The 15,580-nt window shown below is 43.7% G+C and overlaps 1 protein-coding gene across 1 annotated transcript; it reads right to left on the reverse strand.

Annotated features, from left to right (window-relative positions):
* Positions 1 to 905: 905 nt before the first annotated feature.
* Positions 906 to 14,004, reverse strand: ipo9 (importin 9). Its single transcript, XM_035631721.2, has 24 exons — positions 13,679 to 14,004; positions 10,983 to 11,044; positions 10,724 to 10,810; positions 10,410 to 10,611; positions 9,795 to 9,883; positions 9,325 to 9,411; positions 8,971 to 9,090; positions 8,487 to 8,587; positions 8,076 to 8,134; positions 7,821 to 7,972; positions 7,631 to 7,729; positions 7,327 to 7,433; positions 6,297 to 6,436; positions 5,868 to 6,030; positions 5,402 to 5,628; positions 4,978 to 5,126; positions 4,492 to 4,620; positions 4,102 to 4,377; positions 3,664 to 3,830; positions 3,027 to 3,160; positions 2,711 to 2,830; positions 2,370 to 2,483; positions 2,160 to 2,236; positions 906 to 1,731 (listed from the first exon to the last, which is right to left on the reverse strand). Exons 1-24 carry the CDS (start codon positions 13,836 to 13,838, stop codon positions 1,621 to 1,623), a joined length of 3,132 nt encoding a protein of 1,043 aa, XP_035487614.1. The 5' UTR covers positions 13,839 to 14,004; the 3' UTR covers positions 906 to 1,620.
* Positions 14,005 to 15,580: the final 1,576 nt, after the last annotated feature.

A 15,580-nucleotide genomic window follows, 5' to 3' on the forward strand; every position in this document is an offset into this window, starting at 1 on the left:
TAGCGCCACCTACTGGCAAGAGCAAGTCATAGACTGGATAGTTTTACATTTTTACTTGGCAGGGAATTAAGATCTTGATCAAGTTTAGTCAGAGAACTCTTAACACAGGATTAAGACTGGGAAAATGTGTTTTTCCATTACTATCGATTTGTCTCTTCTGCGCCTTCACCATTTTATGCTGTTTGCAATTTGCAAAGACAAATGAAGGGAAAGAAGATTCTGCGTGATAAGGTTCTCTGTTGGCAACTGGAACTATTCCTCTGATGTTTGGCAAATGGCAAAGTAACTACACTCATAAAAATGAGGGACACACTCAAGAACGTGGTACAGACCTCTTCTCCTGCATTTGTTTGCTGCTCGCGTAGGTTGTAGAATTATATACCAAATGACACATGCGTAGATAAATATATTACTGAAGTCTCTTTTTTTTGCCTCTCAATTGCTTGGAAATATTTCAGTTTTACTTTGTGAACACGTTTACATTTTTGCCAATATGTTGAGCTTGCAATAAAATGTAAAATCATTTTCAAAGGTTTGAGTTTGTTATTAAATTATTCAACATTGTTTCAATATATCACATAAAATTAACAATGTTAGGCACATTTTAGGTGAATCAATGTGGATTCAAGTCATGATTGAAAATCAATGTGAACCAGGGATAAAGTTCAAATCAGAAATGACAATAAATCAGAATGACAATGCTCTCTGGGTTTTCTGTCATTGCGATTGCTTGGGTTTCATGGATGAGTCATGCATCTCTGAAGGGGTTGAAAAAAAAACTATATTTGGAAAAGGTGAAGGACAAGACAAAGCCCATTTTCACAAGTAGGTATCATAAAAATGATACAGCACATCAGATTTTATTAAAAATCAGGAGACAAGAAAATAATTTGTAACTCAATGTGAAGTGTTGTCCATTCTGGACTTTTATTTAGAAATCTCTCCATCCCAAATTTCAATGGGTACAAGGGAATGACAAGGCTGTGAGTCACCATGGCAACAGTGTGAATTCCCAAATACCCCCCCGCCCCCGGAGACATAACGGCTGGTCTAAGAGCTTTTCATTTTCTGTCAGAAACTGTCAACGTTTCCTGGAATATAAGGCAGCCAACGTTCCTCTTCCGCTCCAAAGATCAGGAAGTTCGTCTTTTTCCACTTTCCTTCAATCAATGTGAAGTCTTTTGTTTTCCCACTTTTTTCCCCACTTTGTTTATACTGAAACACCAAAGTAACGGGCTAAGTTACAAACAGCAAATGTCAAAGATAGTCCGTTCATATTTCATGATTCTCATGTCCGACTGGCGATCCTCTGGTCCAGAGAGGAGGCGTGTCCGCGGAGCTCCTGTGCAGTCCCTCGCCTCTTCCGCCTCACTTTACCACCACTTCAACAAGTCCTGCGTCCCATCACAAGGATGGAGAAACAGGGGACTTATGGGTAAGTGCATGTGTCTCTGTCCAACCCCATCCTCGCTCCTCTGCCAGGACAAACATCCCAACATTTCTTTGTAATTTCATCATGAGAGCATAAGCGATGGGGCGATAGAAGATTAGTTTGGGGGCATTGTCGATGGAAGGTGGTGTCTTGAAGTGGCAGACGGGCAGAGGGGGGTGGGGGGAGGGCTAGAGGCCTATTGACTGCAGGGTCTGTCTCTCTGCGGTGTTGAGGTGGCCTGAGAACATGCTGTAACACGGCTGCTGGGCGAACTGCATCAGGAAGTCTGTCAGGTAGGCCTGCGAAGAGGAGAAATGATAATCAGGTCAGTTTCTTTGGTCACTTTATTACGTACATCTTTACAATCTTATTCAGTCCAATGAATGGGACTGGGTATCGGAACATCTCTACAAGAGATTACATTTTGTTCACCAAGATATTTCGGCTTGTACTGGTAAATAACCATTGAATGATCAAATGAAAGTTGTTGGAAGGGAAACTTACTTCAATCTTTAATAATTTATACTGTACAGTATATACACTATAGTCACTGGCAGTAAATATTGCACTAGCTCCAAAACAAATGCTCCATCAGCCACACCCCCTCCTCTTCCCTTCGTGTTGACAGGGAGGTGTTTCGTCTCCTTCATTATTAATGCACCTTGTTTTCTTACTTATGGCCATATTGGAGAAAATATGTGTGAAGTCACAAGTTTAGAGACTATACCTGCAAATCAATCAGATAAATGGGGTCCTTCAAAGCATCTGGATCATCCTCATCATCATCCTCGTAATAATCATCATCTGTAATGACATAACAAAAAAAATGGGATATTAGGAAATCTATTGGTAACCTGAAATAAAGGACATATATTCATGAAAGTAGAAATAAAGACATAATAGAGGAAGAGCTGATGCACAGGGGAGACGCTCGTACCGTATTTGTTGGAGGCGATGAGATCAGAAAGCAGCTGTCCCGCCAGCCCTTCATCCTCCTCCTCATCGTCCTCCCCCTCCACTTCTTCCGGCTCCTCCCACATACCACTGGAATCTGAAACAAACAAACTGGTGACTGAAAAGTCCGCCGTACTATTCTTTAGGACAAGATTGAAACTAATGATGGTGAAAATGTGTCACTGGATCTAAGAGTGAGCATAAGACATCACCAAATAGTAAGGATGTGTCAAATGCACTGATGTTGTTGAAGTTAATTTAAGTACAATATTATTCAAGGTGTCCAGGGAAGTGAATGCTTGTTGTCCTAGTGTTAGTACTCACCTTGGCTCCAGTCTCCTGCGTTCGTCCTGCTGGCGTTGGCCTCCACTACTGTCGACAGCTCGTTGATGATCAACTTAAAGATCTTCACTAGCAATGGAATGTTGGTCCACCGCTCCGGGTCTGGGGATGACAAACACACAGTGAATCCGAATATCACTGTATGGATGTAATGCGATTGTACAAACCCCAATCCAAAAACGTATTTGTGTTATTCACGATCACATATTAACAACCAACTGTTGCACAACTAAGAAGCAAAACATTTTCAATATAGAACATGTAGTAAAGTAAATATCATGTTTGATTGGTGCTGTACTTTTGGCAGATTTGGATCGTGTCCGGATGCCGTCTTCAGGACTGTAGATCTCCTCTCCCTTCACCACAATGTCCTGGAGACGTTTGTCGTCTGTGATGAGGCCGTGCTGCAGCAGTTTACAGAGCGCCACCGTACTACATTGTATAAAGAAAACAAAAAAAACAACACAAAGATGCCAGGAGTTTAGGAAATGAGGAAAGAACTTTTTGGGAATCCTTGTATTTCAGTACAACGCTCATTTAATGCCTGTAGGGGAAAAAAAACACTAAACAAGCGGTTTTGTCCTCATCTAGCAATGATGAAGAATCCTTCAAAACATTTCCAGATCTGGGTCCCTCCCAAAATTTAAATCCTGTTACCATGGCCGGGAACTGTATTAGACATTGTGTAATGTGTGTGGTTAAATCGTGTTCTCTGATAATTTTCTTTTACAGAAGTTGTTTATTTCTTTGCCTGGAATCAGCATCAGTGAACATGTCATGTAAACTACCGTTGGTGCTGCAGGTAACAGGATACATAACACAGGCCATTTGACTGACTGCAGGTTAAACCCATGTTACTGTATGGGGTTTTAATTTATATATTTTTTTAAATCTAAAAATCTAAATACAAAAGTCTCATGAAGATGTTGTCTGACCTGACTTTACCCTCGTACTGTCCATAGAACAGGTGTTGTCTGCTCATCCACTCCGTCATGACAAACTCCAGCGCAGGTTTGCCCGTCGGCCCGGGCAGACTGCACAAGAACTCCAACAGAGGCTCCAGCTGGGAGTGAACCAGGTGAGCAAACACCATGATCAGAGACTACACACAGAGAGGGAGGGAGAGAGCGAGTGACACATTTAAGTTACTTCGATGTTCAGAGGTTTGTGTAAACGTATGTGAATGAGCAGATGAATGTGGAATAGATGTGATTCATCCCTGTTCGTCACAGGAAGTTATGCACGCCTGTGTTTGATAAAAAACAATTTTCTTCTTTATACAAAATGTTCCAACTCTCACAGGAGGAATGAGGCCACAGGCTGTTATCTATATAATCACCCAACACGTGTTCGTGTGCGTCTTTGTCTCCCACCTGCATGACACTCAGAGTCTCGGCTTGCTGCATCTTGCTCAGAATCGCTCGGAGGATCTGGTCCAGCTGTTCCCCGAGCTCTGTTCCCGCCCGAGAGATCAGAGTGGACACCAACCTGCCCACGAAGGCAGCCGTGAACTCGGAGGTCCGGGGGTCCAGCAGCTGGTTGACCACCTGCATGACGTACCAGAGGCCACTGTTCCCCTGCTCGTCCCTCCACTGGGCGATCTGCTCCAGGGCGACAGAGACGTACGCCCGCAGGCACTCGCCTCCGTTCTGGAGATGAAAAGGAGGAAAGTGGCTCACGTCTCAGTCGCTGGCAACTTTGTCATTTTCCTACGATCAATAAGCTCATCTGCAAACACAATATATTATATATATTGGTTTTACCTGCATTATCGCGTTGTCGTCAGTACGCAAGGTGCACTGTGCCACCACTGGGAAGGCCTGGCACACCAGCATCTCTGACAGAGGGGGTTTGCTGTTGCGTACAACTGTGGTCAGGATGTCTATGGATGTCTGTGGCACAGGGGGGGGGGGGGGGGTGTCAGAATCTCAGGGAAACCATTGATGATTGCAAATGCAGGACAAATTATTTAAGCTTGGTCCTGTAAAATTTTCATGTACCATCTGGACACAAGATTAGAAGGAGAGGAAGAGAGACGGATGAGGAAGAAAGTGTAAATAAGTCAATTCCTGTTTTTGTTTTGGCAGAATGCTCATCTGGATAATGTGGCCACTCTATTATTCTATTCACAGATAGGTAAATTCAGGGTTTAATATATGCACTAACTACATTTTAGGATCATGAGACAAACTCTTTCAGGCAGGTATCATCATCTTGTAGAAAATGCTGCGTCTCTTTGAACCACTTACAGCACAGAGTCCCGAGGGGATCTTGTCGTGGGGAGCCTGCATGATGCTGACCAGTGTGGGGATGAGACGCATCTGCATGGGGCCCTGGCAGCCTTCGATCTGAGCCAGTTCCTTGAAGATGTCCTGAGCCAAAGATGCCACCACAGGGTCTGAGGAGGAGAGAGGGAGACAGGGCCTGAGAAAAGATAAGAGACGAATCAAATCTACGTGTCTCTTAGCTTCGCGTGTTTACGTCTTCTCTGGGAAACAGTTTGTGATTGTTGCTGTATCCGTCTTATTCACATCTAAGTGCAGACAAACTGTCAAGATTTGGGTCTTAACATTTTCTATCCATTAAAAGACAAATAATATAAGAGAGAGAGTGTAAGTGCACAGTAGGAGTCTGACAGAGGATGTGGTTGGAGGAGCTACTCTACGTTAGTACCATTGTTATATTTAAGGAAAATAGCAATGGTGAGCGGGCAGATCTTGTTCTCGGCGCTGATGGTGAAGGCCGGGTCGACGGTGCAGACGATGCACAGCGTCTCCATGACGAGGGTCAGCACCTCTGAGCTGAACTGGGCAGCCAGTTGGATCAGTCCTTCCAGGATGCTGGGGAGGAAGGGCTGAAGGACGTGGGTGCTGTCCGACAACTTCAGCTGATCACAGTACCTGCAGAATTTAAAGAACATGGATAGTAGGCGTCCACCAACACACCATTTTTCTATATAACATTGAAAGTGTTTTAATGCTTTGAGCGTAAACATGAAGCAGATCCAGGTCTTTTGTTTCAGACTAGAGCCTGTTCAGTTGTCTGACTTTAAGATAAAGTTGTTCATGCTCACAGTGTTTGATCACAACAATAACACAACACAGCGCATTAAAAGAAGTTAAAACCCCAGCCTGCTCACCCCCAGATGGCCCTGACCGCAGAGATGCGTACTGAGGGCGGCTGGTTGTCATGAAGCCCGCTGACAGTGGCCTGGAGGAACTGCTGGATGAGCTCAGGAGACATGGCGGCTGTGAAGCGACTGGCAGCCCACAGAGCCCGGCCGAGGAGGAACGGAGACGCCGCTGATCATCAGAAAAAAATAAAATAAAATAAAATAAAAACAAGGGACAGCAGTGAAGACCAAGATTAGAGAGAAGTGAGGTGTTAAATCATTTTGCCAGCTTTATTTGCAGTTTTCCTGTTTTATATTGTTACATGTACTCAAATACATTGTAATGTTTTTCTTAGACAAAGGAATACACCTATTTAGTTTCGAGAGCAATCGATTTCTTCGTGTTGTGTTATTGATCACCTCCATAAATCTCCAAGGGGTCGGTTTAAGACTCACCTGCCAAGTTGAGATCAGCGAGGATAACACTGGCCAGGAAGCCATGCATGTCGAACTGGATACGACCGTTCTTCACGTTCTCTGTGATGATGGTTTTGACGGAACCAAGGGCCAACATACAGGCCTCGTGGATCTTCCACCTAGTTAGAATAAAAGAACATGACTGGTTAAAGCAAAACATAATTAAATGAAATGCAGGATGATGGTAGTTATTAACATTTAAACTTCTTAAAGTCCTTTTATTGTATAATATAATAGCGTAGCAACTCAGATTTGAGTTATTTAAATGTTGATTAAACAACCTGTGTTTCTGACTAATTAAAATAAAACAGATTTAAACTTTAAGCTCACAAATCTCTTTTTTTATGTGCATCTTGATCCAAATACTGATGCTTTCTTTGCACACATCCGCACATTGGCTCACAACTTCCTGAGTTGAATTTTCCTTTCTTAGTACTTGTTGATGTTTTAAGTGTGTTGTGGTCTTTGTGTCAGCAAAACAATTTTCTCCAGGTGGGACACTAAAGACAACTGTGAACCTTGAAAGTCATAGTTCAAAAATGAAAAGCCTTTAAACTTAAATCATTGATATTAAAATAATGAAAGTTCAATGGGGATAATAACCCCACTGACATTGATGTGACTGCTAGGAAGACGATGTGTCACTCTGTTGAATTTGTTGGAACTAAAAAACCACTGGGTTCACCCGTGGTTGTACAGTGGTGTTACGTGACGGGCAGTGTGCATACAGACACAAACTAAACAACCAAGATTAATTGAGGCCTGCCATGAAGTTACTGACAGAATTGATGACAGCTGATGGTACGCTCCACCAGCTGCGTTTGTTATTTTAACCAGGTCAGTTCATCTCTACGTGTCACGCTTGGCAGCTAGAGGATTTTTCCCCTCGCCCCAATTTACCCACTGTCATCAATTACAGAAGGAATGTGTCTCAAATTCGAAAAAAGCTTTAAGAGCAGACACGAGGATGTAATCAGAGAGTAAATGTTGGTGCAGCGTCGCTGCTCACCAGTGCTCGTTGCCGCTGTTCTTGGCCTGCTCGGCCTCCTGGAGGTGTCTTGTTGCTGCCGCCGCCAGCGCTGCTGCGCTCTCGTTCTGAAACTCTGCAGCAACAGCCTGCAAGCAGAGTTCAAAGGTTGTGTGTCTGTATGAACTTAACCGGACAGGTCGGATGTGAGAAGCATCCGCAGATGCCTTCGATAATATTTCCCAAAACAAGGAACCAATCAATTTAAGCCTGATTTCAAGGACTTATCTGCATTTGGGCTTAAATAGTCACATTATTCTAAATTTGCAGGTTTCTAGTGTCTCACCAGCAGCAGGTCCTGAGCAGAGATCCTGACAGAGTAGGAGAAAGTGTCGTCATCCTCATCCTCTACAAACTGCTGGGGGTTTGCCGTCCACACTTTGATCTGAGACAACAACGGAGCAAACTATCAGGCCTGACGCCAGTGATTCAATATAAACATAAATCATGTATTCATAACTTTTTGTATTTCTCACCTGGTCCTCTGTGATCTGCATGTACAGGATGACGTAGTAGATGAGCTCGGGCAGGGCTTTCTTCACCGTGCTCTTGAACTTGTTGTTTTCCAGCAGCGTGTGGACGAACTCAAATATGCTGAACACGAGATTCTCAAAACCCAGAACCTCACCTGTGTGGAAAAAAAAGAAAATAAAAAATCATTCAAGCCCCGAGGACAGTGGTGAGAAGTGTCTGCTAACCCTTGTTACATGCAGCAGTGAAAGCAGACTCACCATCCGAGTCCACTGGGTCGTCCACCTCCTCTGTGTAGTTGACTTCTGTTCTTACATAAGTGAACATCTGGTTAAAGAATACTCGTACACTAGTATTAGAAAAAAACCTTTGGGCATATCAAAATCTAATCAGATCACCTTCTGTATATGGGCTACCTGCATGGCATAAAGTTTCTACTGTGTAGTGTAATTTTTCTCATAAAATTTTAAGTTGTTTGTTTATAGGGAGTTGCTGCAATTACTGGGGAAACAGTTTTCCCTCATTAAAAGTGTAAGTATGAAGTTCATGAGTACAGAGTCAGACGTCAGCATGAAGATTCACGGTTCTATCTTAATGATCCGGGCGCAAAGTTTAAAGAACATGATGCAATCGCATACACAGTGTGTCCAGATTCACTTTGGAAAGGATATAAAGCTGCACTTTCAGTCAGTGTGTTCCACACAATGGGTAATATCTGCTGCATGGAGGACACCATGGGTTTGGGGAAGTTCTTAACCAACGCCGTCACCGCCTGAGACAAAGAAGAAATAAGGATTTTAAATTACAACCGCATTTTATTTTTTCAATACAAATTCGCTCCCCAGGTCCTTATTTCTTGAAAGAATATGTCTACAAACCAGGTACCAACTACCCTGTGCCATAATCACGCTACAGCTTATACAGATTATCTTATATAAATAACTATACAATGTCATATTTCAACAGATTTACTTTTTAGCCCAGATTTACAAACTTGTCAAACTGTCTGCTCCTGAAAAAAAATTTAACTCCTGTATATGACCAAAGAGATTTTAGATTTTTCAGACTCATTTACGGCTAAATGTAAAAGTTTCTACGGATGATATTTTGACATATTACAGGTTCACGATAACATCAGTAAGTACAGTCGCTCACCTTGAGGACTTCCATCTTAAGACCACTGTCAGACGAGGGTCCGTCGGGCATTTGCAGAGCCTGCACAAACGCTTCTGTGAACTGCTGCACCACGGGGAAGATCAACGCTTTGGCTGCACCCTAAACCCACAAACGAACAAACAAATACACAAACACACGCACACCATGTAAAAGAAAAACACATACATTCGATTCTGGACACGAGAACAATTTCACATCACTCATTTAAAAAAATACCCCAATTCATCTACCAAGCTCAAAAGTAAAAAATGTTCCATCCTGTAATTAATTGAGACCAAATCTATTATAGTTTAATTACTCATAATGCATCTGAAAAGAAAATTACTGCCTCACCTTTTCCAGCTCTTCAATAGCACAGATGAGGTTGGCACAGGTGGTGAATATCTCCACTGCCCTGGAGCGAGTACGGATACTGTAAACCTGTGAGAGTCGGAGAACATTCCAAATTAACGCAAACTAATCTGCTGCTTCATGAAAATATAATTAGTTACTACAGGAAATGAGGCTGCACTGTGAAGGCAGGTTAGGGTTTTGAATGTCACTGACTAAATCATAACTTTATAAAAGCTGTAGGTAGGTGAGGAAAATTAAGCTTCGGGCTGCTTCCTTGTGAGACGGAGAAGTATCTTGAGTAGGAGAGGAAACTCCGAATCTGATACCTTGTTGTTGGACCTTTGCGTGATCTGCCCAACATCCTTCATTTGTTTTCTCTGATCCAACTTTCTCATCAGATTGCAAAAGTCATGCCAAAGCATATTGTTAAACTTTCAGTGACCAGAAAAAGGTAAGAGCTGTTTCTGCACCTCGGCCATGGTGAAGATCTTGTACATTTCAGGCAGGATGACCGGAGCCACCAGCGGCATCTGTGTATCCGTCACCTCCCGAGTAAACTCTATAAATGTGAGACAGACAAGAGGATGGACACAGGGAGTGAAATTCTGTGATTGTTCTTCTTCTTCGTCTATTCTGACGACGTATCCCGTAACGGTGGCTCCTTTACTGGTCAATTAAAATTTGTATGATTCTCCTACGTGTTATGTGGCATAAAAAATACAGGTCAGTGAGGGGCAAATTTTTATTATATTGGTGCTGGAGAGATTTAAAAAGTTGTGTTGTGTGAGACTCAGATCCGGTATATCACATCAACGCATTGTGAAGAAAGGGATATTTGATTAATTCACTCAAACTACATCTTAGTTGGAGCCTGAATGTATAACTGTATAGATATAAATGTACATTAGAGCTATGAAACCTTATTATCGTGTCATGTATGTAAGAGTAGAAATGTGAATACAAAATGTTTGATATCGTCATGAAGGCTCCAGTTTCACCACTCAATTCTAAAAAAAACGACTTATTCTGAAAAAGTCCAGACCAACATTACCTGTGTATTGGTTTATGTGTGTCTTACTACACACCTGTGAGGACCCTCATGGCCCCGTGCACAGCACTGACGTTGCCGCTGACCAGCATCTCCATCAGCAGGGTGAAGAGCTGCGGCCACGCCTCAGGCCAGTCCCAGTGGGCGATGGCAGACACGGCGTATGCAACACTGGAGCGGACTTTGCTGATCGACTCCCGCAGGCCGCCTGGCAGAAGCTCCCTGATGGCAGCTTTGGCCTGGAGGAGGTAAAAGCAGGAGTTCTTAGATGTGAGATTTAAATTTTGTTCAAGAAGATATTTCAAATATAATGAATAAAAAAAAATGTCTGTCAGTTAAAGAATAGTTTACATGATCTGTGGTTTCCGGAGGCCTGAATTTCTCGGACTGGGAACACCAGTGAGTCTCCACATACTGCTTCAGGATGACTGATGCTAACTGCAGACAGACAAACCATAAGACAGACATATTTAATAATGCAGCAGAAAACTGATATAGGTTCTAACGGTCACATAGTTATGTTATGAACACATGCTGGCATTGGAAATGTAAAAACAAAAGTAAGACCATAATGTTACATTTAACGTCTACTTAGTTATGTTCTGCTCACCTGACGGATGGCGAGCGCTCCCTGAGGATCAACTGTGAGTTCTGCCAGGTGGACGCCAAACTCTACAACATGTCGGAGGACAAAAGAAATCATGAAAACCTGTTAACAGGTTTTGCATTGTGCCTTTAAAGAAAACCTTCTTGGGCTCCTCTGTCCTCTTCAAATGACATCAGGAGATAGTGAAAAGAAAAACCCCCATCACAAGTTCTTGCTGCACAAGATGATGTCTTGTTTTATCTGTATTCCATCATTTGGTTTGATTTTCAAAACAGTTCGAGACCTTTTTTTTTCTTCGATCAACTAATCACAATTAAACAACTAATCAACACAAAATTGAGGCCGTGCCAAAGAAGTGTCTTTATCAATGTTGACTTAAAACATATCAATTATTTTGTGTTTTATACAGGTATGTTAGGAACAGTAGCTGATATAGTTTCAGTGGTTCGGGACATTTGTTTTCACTTTGACATTTAAGAATATATTTCCTGTTGAAATATATAAGTATGTGTGGCTGCTTTTTTCCTACTTTTCCAGGAATTCCTTTGGGCATTGGATGAGGATTTCATTCTTGTGAACACAGACTGACATGAGGTAAAAAGCAACACACCAAACACACCAAAATTGCTAGTCAACAGAAAAACATGTACCGAAGCAAAACATGCCGTTATTGCGAGTCTGGGTGTCAGGATTTGCTTATTTAGGAAATCAATAATGTGTGAATGTATCACTGCATTCCTAACAACGTTCTGATTTCAGCTTGGCCTGGCAGGCATGCAGACAGTGAGAGATCAGAGATCAGCATCGGCCTCAGCTCTGAAACCCTCTCACTGGGTTTTTAAAGAGAGTGACATCAGGCACCAGAAGACAATGTTAGTGCTGACGATCCGCTGCCTTAGAGAGAGAGAGAGAGAGAGAGAGAGAGAGAGAGAGAGAGAGAGAGAGAGAGAGAGAGAGAGAGAGAGAGAGAGAGAGAGAGAGGGCCAGCGGAGAGGGTCGGCAGCACAGGCGGCAGACAGTGTGCACAATTAGCCTTTCAGCATGGGCACGAGGATCACTGGACAGACAATGGGAAGTCTGGTTAGTTGTCTAGTCCAGTTAGTCTGGTAGAGAATAAGCTACAGCGACTAGATACTGTAGGTACTGTATCCATCAGTCGTGTTTTAGTCCTTTATCCAAATAAATAGGCAGTTTTCATGGGTAGCGTTTGCCCAACACACACCAACTGTAACCAGTTGTTTACAGAGCGGGTAATATGCAGCCAACTTCAATATCCAGGTCAATCAGAACAGTTGGAGATCTTTTAAATATAGAATGGAAAACTGCACTTTCAACGAGTTCAAATTAACAAAGGCAGAGTGTGCAAAGAAATCACATAACCGATGGTATTGATTCTCATGAAAACACATCCATAACAATTGAATTGTTTTTGACTAATTGTAAATCTGAGACACAAGGTACCACAGTTCTTTTCCCCCTTTATATCCGAGTCCTGACACAGTATTGTCGTGTCAAGAACTCTTTTTTTGTTAAGTTAATTACTGCTGCGATGAAGATAGATGGTGATATGGTCATAACGGAAGAATGGTTTGTATTCAGTAATGTCTGGTGTGTATGAATGGACGTATGACTGATAAAAATGTCTCAGAGCATCTCATGGTACATTTCCTTTGCCCTCCAGCAACAACAAAAAAAGAAAGAAAAAAAACAACCTTATTGGATAATAATCTGGGACGGTCTTTGTCTTTTCACTCTCTAACATGTATCCTGTTGATCAGAGCTGCAACTTAACACTGATTTCATCAAATATCCTTTTTAGAACAGGGAATTCTCTCACTGAGGAGCTGGAACCAGTGTATCAAACACTTATCGATCAATAAACTAAATGGGCCAAAGTTCTGCTGCAGCTCTTACTGATGAGGATGAGGATGGAGGAGGCTGGCAGCCCTGTTTGGCGGGAGGATCCGCCCTGCTGGGACGCATCTTCGCGGCAAAATCTGTCATCGGGCACTGCATGGTTGCCATAGTGACGGGGGACTAAAAGGAATAAGAATGGGTTTGAGGTGAGCCCGAAGTCCACTGGACCTCGTGTCACTGAGTAACGTGCGGGACGGTGCGTTGACTGTCATCGCCACCGTCTCCAAGTGATGTCATTAGGTTCTACAGAGCTCGAGACAAGGATGGTGCCGGTGTTGCTATGGTTTCAAGATTATTTTTTTTTTTCGTATGTTCAAACACACACACACACACACGAGGGACACGAAACCACAACGCAACGTTGAATTAACGTGTTTTTACTGAGACCAGCGGCACCGAGGCGGTGGGCTCACACCTTCCCCCCATGTGCGTTTCGGTGTAACCCGCGGACAAGCTAATGGTTCCGCGGTGACACGGTTAGCTGCGACCTGTAAGAGGACCGACCGGCCGGCCGACCTCACAGTCTGGGTGAGGGGCAGCGCGTTCCCACGAGTTCGTGATTATTATTTGTGTTATGATAACTTAGGTCCCCACTAACTTGTGGAAACACGGCCTAGAGTTAGCTACGGTTCCCCGGCTAACGCTGTCGCGTTCCGGGTGCTAGCTTGTTCCTCTGCCTCGCTCGTCACAGTCAACGAACGGACCGCAGCCGTTAACACAGGGAGACCCCCCCCCCCCCGGCGAGCTAACCGGACCGAGTGACCACCCACCCACCCACTCACCCTCTGTCACTTCCAGCACTTTGACTTGCTCCTCCGCGGCCGCGCGCACCTCTTGAACCGGCGACAGGATGGCCGTCAGCGTCTCGATCAGAGCCTCCTTCAGCCCCTGCTGGACCGGGCCGGGCACCGAACCGGCCCGAGCACTACCCGCCGCACTCATGCCTGCCGTGTCCGACGTGTGTGTTCGCCACCCGCAGCCCGCAGCCCGCTACCGAGTCCAGTCCAGTCCAGTCCAGCACCACCGCCGCCACCAGCCGGGGAGAAGCAGCAGAGCGCGGAGGGGGAATCGCGCCAATGCATGGAAACGTTGGGGGGCGGGGTTTAGCTGGCGGAAGCCCGCATGTCGTCGTCCGGTTCGGGTTGGGCCCACGTGTGGGGTTTTTTTTTTTCGTTCTTTTCTTCTACTCACTTTGCTTGTTTAACTCTTGCGCCCCCTCGTGGAGCGGAGAGCAAACGACGCCCTCAAGTCATTACAACTTCAAATTGACTTCAGATAGAAGATGGTAAAATAATATAGAGGAAGAGTTGTTTACATTTAAATAACCAGTGCTGGAAGTTAGATGTTTCTTTGCTAAAAAAAATAAAAAATGTATACAAATCAAAAAAACAGGGAGGTAGATGATATTACCACAGACAGGAGCTTTTCGAGGGACTTTGGGGGCCCCAGAAAAAATGGGCCATGGGGGGCCCTACATCAAACCAGGTTTTTTTGGACCATAGTGTCTTTGCAGTATCCTGTACAAAGCCAATTATAGAATTTAAGGGTTTTCTCACAAAATTTCCATTGCTGTGAACTAACAGACCAGTCGTTCCTGGAGGGGCCCCCCGCAATGTAATCGCCTGCTTTGCCTACTCTGTTGCAACCCCCCTGACCACAGAGGATTGTGGGTAAAGTGAAAGCTGTAAACATATTCAGCTGCCTGATACTACATAGCCAAAGAATTGCTTTCCACACACTTTTGTCTACTTGTGGGCTGTTTTCATGGTTTGGTCTGAGCCCCTGTAGTTCACACAGTAAGAAATCCTAATGCGACCACAGACACACACAGTTTCTTTTAGATTAAAATAAAAAAGTATGCCTCATCCTCTCCTGGTTCAACCACATCAACCCAACACCTTTGGGATGATCTGGAAACACAGTCTGCATAGTGGATCTTATCATCCAACTTTAGTGTCTGATTTGGCTCATGTTTTTTTTATGTTTTAAGAGTGAGATGTTCAACCATCATATACTGTATAGTTGTAATATTCAGGTGATCTTTGGTCTTCTGAACGAGTTGCAGCTCGTCAGCTGCAGTACATTGCAACATCTTTTGGCCTCTTCTGATAACAGCTGTAGTCTCACCTGACCTCTCAGAGCCGCTTCACTTCTCACTTCTCCATTATTTGCATGGATGAGAAGAACATGAAGCTGCTTGTGAAGTGGGACAACAGTGCGATTCTGTGTGAGGCGCGACTGTCAAGTGGCGGTCGATCATGTCACAGGAGGAGGAATCACCAGCTTCACCTCACCATCATCCTGTTGCTCCAAGGAGGAAACAGACGGGGTATCGGCGAGATTTCTGTGAACGTGAGATGAGCATGTGACGTATTGCTCGCCTCCTTGTCAATCTCCATGGTCAAGACTTCTCCGGTTGGACAATCTTTACTGTGTGTGGCAAGCGCTTACTAGTTCAATTTTTCATTCAATCTTACGAGGGAGAGGTCCAATCTCCTCGTGTTAACTTTCTTGTTCCAGAAGGTTGTTAACAAAATCACTGCAGTCTGGATGTCTTTTAAAAGTCCTTATATCAGGCTACTTTCGAATATCAAGCTGGTCTACAACGGCAACTAGACTTTGTGGCCTTTTTCAAAGTCAAAAAATCTCTTTCTTCATGAAAACTAATGCAGTCTAATGCAACA

This window comes from Scophthalmus maximus, chromosome 6 (genome assembly GCF_022379125.1).
Source record: "Scophthalmus maximus strain ysfricsl-2021 chromosome 6, ASM2237912v1, whole genome shotgun sequence".
In the NCBI taxonomy this organism is placed as follows: Eukaryota; Metazoa; Chordata; class Actinopteri; order Pleuronectiformes; family Scophthalmidae; genus Scophthalmus; species Scophthalmus maximus.

Excerpts from the sequence above, each read along its gene's own strand:
- ipo9 (XM_035631721.2), bottom strand. The coding sequence starts at position 13,838 with ATGAGTGCGGCGGGTAGTGCTCGGGCCGGTTCGGTGCCCGGCCCGGTC. Across the intron at positions 6,031-6,296 it reads CGCTGATCTCAACTTGGCAG|CGGCGTCTCCGTTCCTCCTC; the intron begins GTGAGTCTTAAA and ends TCTGATGATCAG. Across the intron at positions 5,629-5,867 it reads GCGGTCAGGGCCATCTGGGG|GTACTGTGATCAGCTGAAGT; the intron begins GTGAGCAGGCTG and ends TAAATTCTGCAG.